This window comes from Diachasma alloeum, unplaced genomic scaffold (assembly GCF_001412515.2).
Source record: "Diachasma alloeum isolate Michigan unplaced genomic scaffold, Dall2.0 Dall_scaffold_00368, whole genome shotgun sequence".
Classification (NCBI taxonomy): domain Eukaryota; kingdom Metazoa; phylum Arthropoda; class Insecta; order Hymenoptera; family Braconidae; genus Diachasma; species Diachasma alloeum.
Window position 1 is genome coordinate 1079875 of NW_021680507.1, and position 11772 is coordinate 1091646.

The window sequence follows — 11772 nt, forward strand, 5'->3', positions numbered from 1 at the left end:
AGAAGCTGTAACCCCCATTGGGCCCACAAACCGTGGAAAAATCTGTCAAGATAAGCGAATTGTTCTTTGTTGTCGATGATCATTGATATATTTCACGCGATATAATACAATAACATTGTACATGACTACAACGTGATGGTGATCCGACAAAACGTAAAAGAACAATAAAGAGAGAAAGAGAGAGAAGTTCTGGGTAATCTGTCCAATTATCGTTTTGATCAGCTACGTAGAATGTAGCGCCGGGGCCCTATAACGCCGGTGTCCATATTGCAATAGCCCACGGTCATACACTCGCGGAAGGGCAAGCACGCTCTGCCAAGCGGGTGGCGAGGGGGGAGGGCTACAGTGGCAGAGAGGGAGAAAAACAGACCGCGGGCTTGAGAAAGAGATAGGGCCCAGACCTGAGGCCCAGACGGACCCCTCGATGCAGCTTGAGGGATGCGCGCGCTCACAGATCAGAAACAAACGTCCAGAGTTTGCCCATTGGGCATTCTCAGCCACGAGGTGCACCAGGGAGGGCCCAAGGGTGGGCCCCACTTGGGCCTTGCGCAATAATCCTTATCCCCACTCGTTGTGCGCATGCCTCCACGCGATTGCCACTTTGTGAGTGCCCTGTAATGGCGCTCGAGGCATTTCTCTCTCTACGTATCTGTCTCGCTTCAGCATCGGCGCGGGTGTGCCTGATGCGATTCTCGTGGAGGGGGGGAGGGGGACTCCTTGGGGCCCTAACACAGGAATTGCCGCTGGGCCTTTCACCGTGCTCGGGCCTTCGGGCTACAGGTCACGACCCCAACGTGGTCCACTACCTCGTTTATTTTTTACTTTTTTTTATCGTTCGAGGTCTTTTATTCTTCAATAATTTTAGGGCTCTCACTCACTCTTGGGGAGTGTCTTTATGATGCTCTTGCTTCTTTTCATGGAACGTCGCGAGAGGATGGACAGACAGGCGATCACGATCCTCGTTACGGGAGGAGTATGAACGAGCGGTCGAAGGCCCTTGATGGGAATTTTAAGGGGGAAGTGCGTGGCGGGAATTGGGGGTGAGGAAATTACTATTTTTGCGGGGGATTTAATCCGCAAGAACAATGAGGAAATGAGGCGAGTCCGCTGCGTTTTTTAGAGCGACTATCGCCGTAATGTGTAATCTCGCTCGACAAATCCGCAGCGAGTCGACCGCGAGATTGGATCTACTAGAGATCTACTAGGGCGGGAAAAACTTTTCGGACAAGTGTTACTGTAACTGAAATTGATTTCCTACCGCAGATACGAATATTCATGTTTCTGAGAGGGTGAAAAATAGACTCCGGATAATTTTGAAGGTTATGTTTATTTTGAATCACTGCAGTCCAACAATCGATGATCATATCGATAAGATGAGGGATAGCTAAGATAATTGAGTTACTAATTTTTGGATGATGTAACACTTTTTATGAAGTCTAGGTAGCTGTCGACTCGAGTGTAGACGTCAGGTGCTCCCATGCCGCAGGCTACGGAGAAGGACACGATGCCGACTACTGTGTTGTTGTAAACAAGAGGACCGCCACTGTCTCCCTGAAGGCAAGGATGAAATAATAACATTTCCGTAGTTCCCGGTAGCTTAGTTGGGAGAGTTCCCGGCGCGTAATTGGGAGATCCGGATTCGAATCCCGGCTGGGCGGTGTGCAATTTTTTCTCTAAATTCTAATTCTCTTTGAATTTATTTAGTGCCTAAAGGTGGTTAGGCGGTGTTGTGAGACGAATTTGGAGGGAGAAGTTCCGTTGTTCCGGGTAGCTTAGTTGGGAGAGTGCCAGGTGCGTAACTGGGAGATCCGGGTTCGAATCCCGGCTGGGCGGAGTGGGATTTTTTCCCTCTAAATTCTAATTCTCTTTGAATTTATTTAATGCCTAAAGGTGGTTAGACGGTATTGTGAGGCGAATTTGGAGGGAGGATTTCCGTAGTTCCCGGTAGCTTAGTTGGGAGAGTTCCCGGCGCGTAATTGGGAGATCCGGGTTCGAATCCCGGCTGGGCGGAGTGGAATTTTTTCTCTCTAAATTCTAATTCTCTTTGAATTTATTTAATGCCTAAAGGTGGTTAGACGGTGTTGTGAGACGAATTTGGAGGGAGAATTTCCGTAGTTCCCGGTAGCTTAGTTGGGAGAGTACTCGACGCGTAACTGGAAGATCCGAGGTCGAATCCCGGCTGGGCGGAGTGGAATTTTTCCTTTCTAAATTCTAATTCTGTTTGAATTTTTTTTAATTATTCAATGATTTAGTTATTCAATAATTGTTCCGATATTTAACGATATCGAATAAACGATGCGATGCACAGCAACATCCTTCTGACCCCAGGAAAACAAGATTTTTAGCAAAATAGTTGAGAAAAATACTACCTCGCAAAAACCTGTGCCATGCCCGTTGAATCCACAAAGTTGCTTCTCACTGATGTCACTATTCAGAGCGATACATTGCTCATTACTGAGTATCTTGACCATCCTGTATTGCAGCATATCCATTATGTGAGCATTCATTCCGGGGAATCCCCAGCCTGATGATTTACCAATAACGTTTCCGGGAGTGCGAGATGTTGGCAACGCGATTGGCGATTGAAGTTTCGAGGGTTTTATCGCATCCGCTAGCTGTAGACAAGCCAGCAGAACACACAAACAACGTCTCAATGAATTGATGATCAATTCTGTCTCTAAAAGCATCTGATGAAGCATCTTATGAAGTACATCAACGCCTTCAGGACTTCATCATTAGCGAAATAGTTCTATAATTATCAAACTAATGACTCTCGACGCAAGTCATTAACGTCGTATTGGGAATGTTCATAGAAATGCTGGATCGACTCACAGTAACAACAGCAATGTCATTGCGCCATCTGGCCTTGCGCCCAAATTTGAATTCTCCGTGAGGCGTTACTTTCAATACAGGATGATGCTCCCCATCACGAGTTCTATCAACTGCGCCAGTGAGTACTGTCAATCCCTTGGTGTAGGGAGGCTTGCTCATTCCGACGAAGCAATGGGCCGCAGTGAGGATGTGCCGGTTGGTGATGATGGTACCACCGCACACATGATGATAGCCTTTGAGGACTAGGGAGACGGTGTATGGGACAGCACCGGGGGACGCGGTACTACCTCCGAGGATTCTTTCCTGACGTTCATTACCTGCCGAAGATGATGACGATAACAATGAATGCACTGTAAAAAGTAGTGTCTTGAAGACGTCCTGAAGTAGTATAGACATTTCAAATAATAAACATTTCAACCCCGTCTTATTCTTTGCTATTATCCATCTATATTACAAAAATGCAAATCCGTTTCTGGTGAAGAAAATTTTATACTGAAAATTGAGACTCCAAAATTAAGGGTCACAAGGGACAACACGAGGGTCACGAGGGTCAAAATAAGGATTATAACTTATCGTGGCCCTTAATCTGACCATTACAAATTAGAAGTTATAAGGGCCAGATTAAGGGCCACAATAAGTTATAATTATTTTGATCCTCGTGACCTTTATTTTGTCCCTTGTGATCCTTAATTTTGAAGTTTTGATTTTCAGTACCAGAATAAGTTATAAGGAAATAGGTTATCAATAACTTATAAGGGTTAGATTAAGGGCCACGAGGGTCAACATAAAGGTTAGGTGTATCAGATTAAGGCTCACAAGGGTCAAATTACAAGTCATATGGGTTGGATTACGGTTCATATGGATCAGATTAAGGTTCATAAGGGCCGGAATAAAGGTTCGTAAGGGTCGGAATATACAAGGGTCAAAATAAGGGTTACAAGAGACCGAATAAGGGTTCAGATAAGGGCCACTAGGGTTCGGTTTAAGGATATGGGAGTCAAAAACAAAGAGTAGGAAACTAAATGTCACCAGGGTCAAAATAAGGGCCACATTAAGAATCCAAATAAGGGTCACAAGGGTTAGATTAAGGATCACGAAGGTCAGAAATGGAGGGTCAGTAACTAAGATTCACAGGGGTCAAAATAACAGTCACAAGAGTTATGAGGGTCAGATTAAAGGTCGCGAAGGCCCGATAAAAGGTCACAAGGGTCAGTTGAAGGGTCATAAGCGTCCAAACAAGGGTCGTGAGGGTCATATGGGGTTGGCAAGCATAGCGAGCATGAGGCGTAGCCCCCTAGTTCCGTCATAAAATTCAAAGGATTAGTCAATTCATTCAGAAAGCCAGAGAGGGAGAAGGTGAAACAGGAGAAAAAAAATTAAAAAAAAAACAAAAATGAAAACGTTATTGAAGTCAAACGGAAATTTAAAAAAAAGAAACATCAAGACTTCAAGACATTTTTCTAGACCCAAACGAATAAGACATCATAAGTTTGACACAAAAGACTCTAGATTAAGACACATAAAATGTCTATAAATCATGCCTAATTTGACACTATAAGTGACTTAAATTGGGGGACACAAACGTCTTAAAATAAAAAAAGGGAGTGTTCATTTTAGACACTTGGCTTTCTACATTGATGACAACAAATATTGGTGAGAGGATTATAACTCCTACCTGCTGTTGCTGAAGACAGCAGCACGGCGGCAAGGAAAAATTTGCCAAAAACTTCCGCCATTTCTTCGAGAACCGGTCGAACTGTGGAAAAGGCCCAGCATCAGACTCTTATATTCATCACCCATGACCCAATTCGAAAATGCATTTCCGCACATGTCATGTGCTATCAGACATCCCCGGTCCGTGGAATGAATGAGAGCGGCTGAGAGGCGAGATAACAGGTGGTGTGTGGCACCCGAAAAAATCAATGCGGGCTGCTTTTTCAAGATACATTTATTTTCGTTTGGATAATTTGCGGAAGTAATTTCGGGCATCAATCAAGGGCGGCTGAGATCCAATCCAGGAAGAAGTGAACTCGTGTAGACATGCGGGCAAGTGACTCCACAGGAGGCGATAGCGATTAGTTGTTGCCAGGGGCAAGAGAACTGCCACTGCTATCCCAGAATTTTTATTATTCATTCATTCATATATAATTCTGCCACTCAAATTTCTTCCAGACAAACAAATGTCCAAAATTTTCGTACAAAATTTTCCTACAAATTCTTGGCTGAAACAAATTTGATTGGCGGAATTATATTTTTTCTCAGTTTAGAAATTGTTTAGTGGATTATTGTAGGAAGCATCGGTTTAATGTGAGGAATGACACACGCCAATTATAAACATGAAAAGGATTCTCTTTTTATTATCACATGAAAACAATTCATGGCACATAAAGATGACTTCTTCATATCTTCGAAGTCAAAGAGTAACGTTCATCTGAAGTAAATCGTTTGGGTCTTCTATGAGTTTTTTTTTCAATTAGAATTTTCTTTGATGAAGTCTAGGTACTTGTGGACTCGAGTGTAGGTGTCTGGATAGCCAATTCCGCAGGAAATGGCGAAGGAAACTATCCCTACGACTTCGTTATTGTAGACTAATGGACTACCACTGTCTCCCTGAAATATAATGAGGAATTAAATTAGTTATTTGATGGTAAGAGGTGAGTTTTTTGCGGAGTATTCACATTATTCTACTATTTTGTTTGAGATAGACAGCTTCAACAGAATTTGTCATGAGACCTATCCTGTGAAAAATTGTCCTTGTTGACAATTTTATTTATTTTTCTATTGAAATTTACACGAAGAAAAAATTTGCAGAGAAAGGGCGCAAAAATTAAAAAAATTAAATTGCAACACCTAAAAATTTGGTTTCGGGCCACAACGTTTCCAGAACTCAACAGGGAAAATTTATTTTTCTCTTTAGATTTTTTTCGAGTTTTTAGGTAAAAAAACTCCCGAACGTACATTTCAAATCGCTTTTACGTTTTCACAGGTAATTTTTCTGTTGATTCAGATTATTTACTGAACTAAATAATCTGTGATGATTAGAGTTTTGGATTTATGCGGTGTTTTTGACGAATTATATTCTCACGCTTGTCTGTATAAAGGTGTGGATATATTATTAAATTTACGTTGCAAAATCCTGTTCCTCTTCCATCAAACCCACACATCTGAGTATCCAAAATGCTCGCGTCCTTCTTGTTGCACTCGTCGTTGGTCAGAACTGTGACATTTCTCTTTTGGAGGTGATCGGCTTCCGGTCCGAATTTGGTGGCAGATCCCCACCCGCTGAGGACAGCAACTACTGCGCCGGGGGTTGGACTCGTTGGGAGTCCTAGTGTCTTGACATTTTGGGTCATTATGATTGGATTCATCAACTGAAATGAACAAACCGGAATGATCTAACGAAATACGTGACGACGGAATATTTTACGTCTTCTTGAATATCCGATTATGGCCAAGGGATGCGGAATGGTTTCTTAACTCATGTCTCTACGATTTGCAATTCTTGAAATGTTATCTTGAGTTTGAGTGGAGCGCTCCTATCCACAAACGTCTACTTCCTGAGAACTACGATTCACAGAGACGTGAGTTGGAAACCATTTTGTTTGTTATGAAATTCCCTACATTTGTCGCACTGGACGTCTCGATGACTTCTCAATAGTTTTCGAGATATTTCAATTGACAGTGGGGCATTGTAGCGACAGCGAGAGCACTTTCACTCAAGAGTGCATCCGTAGTACATGTACACATGACTGAGGGCGTCGTATTCCCTCCATGCGCAGTCGTTGACTGCGCAACTTCCGTTCGGTTTTTCGTGACATGAGATTTATTAACGATTACTCCACCATTAAATTTCGATAACGAGAGCTGAGACGTTTCCACATTATTAATGATGAAAATGAAGAGAATAAATTCTTAATGATGGTTTTTGGCTAATTAAAAGATAGTAGATTACTTTACTAGGCCGATATAAGCGTTTCCCGAGGAATGTGGGTTTATAATCCGAGCCAAAGGCGAGGATTATAATCACATGAGTTTCGAAGCCCGAAAATCGCATTCTCACCGAACGAAATGAGGTTAGAATCGCTGTTTATCGTGCCTAGTAAGATAAATAAGAGTTTTGAATGTTTAAAAGAGAATGTGCCACTCTCACTCGAATTATTGCGATAACCATTGAGAAGTCGTCGAGACGTGCCGCGTGAAAAATTGAGGGATTTTTATGACGAATAAAATGGTTTTTTACTCATGTCACATGATTGGTGGATCGTATTCCCTCCATGCGCACTCGTCAACTGCGCAACTTCCGTTCGGTTTTTCGTGACATGAGCTTTTTCAGCGATTACTCCACATTAAATTTCGCAAATAAAGAGAATAAATTCTGAAACGATGATTTTTAGAAAATTAAAACATTGGATTGCATCACGAGACCGGTAAAGGCACTCCTATGAGGAATTTCTGGGATTTTCTGGGAAAATCGCAGAAATTATTCTGCCACACAATTTCACACATCAAGAACTCTTTTTACACATCAGCCTAGACTACTCACGGTGATAACGGCAATATCGTGCTTCCATCTGGTGTCAGGTCCCCTTGAGAACCCACTGTGCGGCACAACCTTCTTCGCCAGATACAGGTCACCATCGTCCTGTCTCTTCAGAGCACCAGTGGCAACAGTCAAACCCGCTGTGTAGGGCGGGTCAACTCTCCCGACAAAACAATGGGCAGCGGTTAATACGTGTTTAGAACCAATAATTGCACCTCCACAAAAATGAACGCCATTTCTGCGGAGAGATACGACGTAGGGAAACTCTCCGGGCGCTGCGTCTACTCTTGCAGGAGTTGTCGGCGGAGGATCCGTCGTCTTTGGAAGAATTTTCGCTGCACAAGAATTTTCAAAATATGAATTTTTGAAAAGGAAAATAGCACATGGACAGAAAAGTTGAGGAAAAATTACCGAGAAAATCGTGGAAAATTCTATTGTCCGAAAAGTCACGATTAATGAAAAAATATCTGTTTGAGGAGGATATTTTACGAATCGTTCGGTAAAAAAACACGTCTGTGGATGCAAAAATTATCCTCCTGTCGTTTTAGAAAAAAATAAGCGGATGGGCAATATTTCCAATCAAATATGATAACTCGAACATGGCGGATATCCATAAATTATAATTACCATTAAATTATTAAGGGACCATTTCTTTAATATCACTCTTAAATTTCGATTATCAAAGTAATCATCAATTTAAATATTCAATTCTGAGTTATTTAGCAATCAGTAATTTAGTTAGGAAGATTGACGATTATTTGGATAATCAAAAATCCCTCATGAGAAGTTAAGTATTATTTATTTAATAAAAAATTTACAGTTCGATATTATAAAATATTTAATTCATCATCAATTGGAAATTTAAATTATAAATTATTTTACTATTTTTAAATTTCAATTAGTATATTCAAAAGAGAATTTAAAGGAGACAGAAATTTAAGAGAGAATTGACTACCATTCTATGAAACATGGAAGTAAATTAGAATTAATAGTTGGAATTATGAGATTATCTCACGTTTTCGAAAATGACGATCGTTTTTTCACTTTGAACAAATAATATTAATATCCAAACACATTTTTTAATGAATATAAAGAAATATGAAATTCGTTCTCAACAGATTTCGAGAATGATCACACAATTAATTAATTAACGCACTTTTTTTTAATAATGGCTAGTGCAAAATTTTATTCACCTTCACAGAAAACTGTCAACCCAATGAAAATTAACTCTAGCGTCGGAAATCTCAGCATCTTCAGATGCGATTAAACAAGACTCTACAAGTGTAATGACTCAAACTTCTCTTACATGAACCATTGATATCAGTAATATTTTCCTCAGTATTCTCGGAAAGCAACTCGAGATCATGCTCACGCAACCGGGTCAATTTTTTCGTGGTGTGCGATAACGAATGCTTGAAATTGGAAACATAATATCACCGTATGCGCGTCCGGAGATGAAGAATTATCCATAAATATTCTTGGGTACTGAAAAATGAAATAATTGATCGTTTCAAAAAAAATTGTGAAAAACCATGAATTATCCTTGATTTTGTCATCTTTTTTTTTATGTGTCAACGGTTTGAATTCTGTAGTGAAGTGGTAAAACGAGGTAAGTTAACTCACCTTTTCGTGGAGTTTTTCGGAAATATCTCTGAAATTAAGGGAGGTAGCGAAATTTTTGTCAAAATATTTTTTGTAGAGCTAATTGAGAGCTACGAAAAAGGTCATTACAAAAATTATGCTATCTCGGAGATATTTAGTTTATGCTTAGTTTCGGAGATATTTCCGAAAAACCCACCGGAGAGTTAGTTAACTTACCTCGTTTTACCACTTCACTACAGAATTTTATTATTGGAATATTGGGACAGAGTAATCTCCAGGAAGTGACGATGAACAGCGATTTTAACCTCATTTCGTTCGGTGAGAATGCGATTTTCGGGCTTCGAAACTCATGTGATTATAATCCTCGCCTATAGCTCGGATTATAAATCCACATTCATCGGGAAACGCTTATATCGGCCTAGTAAAGTAATCTACTATCTTCTAATTAGCCAAAAACCATCATTAAGAATTTATTCTCTTCATTTTCATCATTATTAATGTGGAAACGTCTCAGCTCTCGTTATCGAAATTTAATGGTGGAGTAATCGCTGATAAATCTCATGTCACGAAAAACCAAACGGAAGTTGCGCAGTCAACGACTGCGCATGGAGGGAATACGACGCCCTCAGTCATGAGTACATGTACTACGGATGCACTCTCGAGTGAAGGTGCTCTCGCTGTCGCTACAATGCCCCACTGTCAATTGAAATATCTCGAAAACTATTGAGAAGTCATCGAGATGTCCGGTGCGACAAATGTAGGGAATTTCATCGCAAACAAAATGGTTTTCAACTCACGTCGCTGCGAATCGTAGTTCTCAGGATGTGGACGTTTGTGGATAGGAGCGCCCCGCGGTGCACGCGCTCTCTTAGAAACTGAAGGTCTTAATCTACTTACTCAAACAAAATAATAGTATTTTGAGAATTGTATGTCGCAGAGACATGAGTAAAAAACGATTTCATTCGTCCCAAAAATCCCTCAATTTTTCACGCGGCCTGGCTCGATGACTTCTCAATGATTATCGGTGAGAGTGGCACATTTCTGCGGAAAAAAAGTCCATGATGTTTTCACCCGGGACAATTTTTCAAATATTCCCGTCTTCAGAATACAATTAGCGTCACGACCTATCCTCCGATAATTGCGCATTGAAATTCCCGTATAAAATCCCCACAAATCGTCACGAACATCGTACGCACAACACGAATGCCGCCAGCGACAAGTGAAACAGTTAACCCGTGAGCCTCCATTCCGGGACGAAAGCTTCCAAACAAAGGTGCAAAAATACCCAATGAATGAAAAATCAGAGTTACGAGAAAATGCTAAACACAGCTGTGGAGAACAAGGCGAAGTGAGTATCAACAAATAGCAGGAAGAGTTATGGCTAATCGAAGTGAATATAGGAGGGGGTGAGAGGTATTTGCAGTTTACCTACTTCGATGGAACCTAGTTTTGGTACACGACGCGCCGCTACTCTCGAGAGATGCCTCGTTTACACGGTAATAACAAGGCACGATGGAAGATCTATCTGTTGGCCGTAGTTTTGCCCGTGAGTTCTACCCCACATTCACCCGGGGGAGTTTATTTACGCTCGCGATTTAATATCGTGACTTACCTTCATTAAGTTCTGGGTGAGTCGAATTGGGATAGTGATAGTTATGAGAATCACGGGGAGTTGGGGACAATTGAGAGGTGGATTTTTGCAGCCGTAGGAAATTGGATTGTTGGAGGAATGGAATTCGATTGAAAATATGTCACGACGAAAGCCGAGCAGAAGTTGCGCAGAAAATTGATATGTTCTTTTATTAATTCATTGACATTATTGTTTTATTTTAATTTATGCTACATTTTATTTTATTTACACAAAAAAAATTACTTCTCACCGGTACAAACCGGCACTTGGGGGAAGTTCACTTTTGAAAAGTTCGAACAATACTCGTCCCAAGTACATTTTGTGTCCTTGGGTGAAGTACCACATCTGCCGATCGAGTAGAAATGGTACTGGGGGGAAGTAGTATACTTATTGCCGTAATTTCAGTACTTCCCATTGATTACTTTATTGAAAAAGTGAATATTATTACCGGATAGAATGGGCTCTCTTACGCATTTTTGTAAATAGAAATGTTCAGACGAAGATATTTTATAGGAAAAAAGCAATAGATTGCTAGTAAATCTCATGAGAGTGACATTGAACAGGCTTTAGGGAAAAAATGGTCATGAAATTCCAAATTTTAAGTAGAATTCACGACAATTCATGAGTTTTCAGTGAGAATGAGATAGAAATTTCCCAATTTGATTGAATTTTCAGTAGAACATAAATATTCAGAAACAGAATGACTTGAATTTTCAATTTTCCCCCTGAATTTTCCTGATTTTTCTGAATTTCCACAGAATAATTAAACTGAAAAATCAAGTACTTTATTGATTTCCAGATCACTTGAACAGAAAATCAATGGAATATTTGATTTTTCAATGACGAGATTTCCTGAAATTTAAGTAGAACTCGAACACGATAAAAAATTCCGGAATTTCCGAATTGGATTTTCGATTTCTCCCAAAAATCCAATCCTCCCCCTGCTCCAAATTTCCTAAAAAATCTCCATTTTCCCAAATGACCTCAATAATTCCTACAAATTGTACCCAGCAAATGCACCCAATCCCCCCAAAAAAATTACAAGAGTTCCGATCGCACTGGACACAACCGGTCTCAGAAAATTGAAAAATAATTCGAGCGAAGACACGGAGAGGTAGATATATTTTTCGTACCTCAGAAGCACTGGTTACCCTACCCCCTTCCCCCC

General features: G+C 40.6%; 2 protein-coding genes across 3 annotated transcripts; both read right to left on the reverse strand.

The window, feature by feature from the left end:
• Positions 1-1401: 1401 nt before the first annotated feature.
• Positions 1402-4568, reverse strand: LOC114841382 (chymotrypsin-2-like). The gene is made up of 4 exons (XM_029126342.1): positions 4508-4568; positions 2833-3149; positions 2370-2615; positions 1402-1551 (listed from the first exon to the last, which is right to left on the reverse strand). The coding sequence occupies exons 1-4, from the start codon at positions 4566-4568 to the stop codon at positions 1402-1404; spliced, it is 774 nt and encodes a 257-aa protein (XP_028982175.1).
• A 592-nt stretch (positions 4569-5160) lies between these two features.
• On the reverse strand, positions 5161-8667 carry LOC107041552 (chymotrypsin-2). 2 transcript variants are annotated; one of them, XM_015262154.1, is made up of 4 exons: positions 8566-8667; positions 7376-7707; positions 5958-6203; positions 5161-5442 (listed from the first exon to the last, which is right to left on the reverse strand). In XM_015262154.1, exons 1-4 carry the CDS (start codon positions 8621-8623, stop codon positions 5302-5304), a joined length of 777 nt encoding a protein of 258 aa, XP_015117640.1. In that variant the 5' UTR covers positions 8624-8667; the 3' UTR covers positions 5161-5301. The 2 variants fall into 2 exon arrangements, with proteins under 2 accessions (XP_015117640.1, XP_015117639.1); XM_015262153.1 differs by having other exon boundaries at positions 5958-6227.
• Between the last annotated feature and the right edge of the window lie 3105 nt (positions 8668-11772).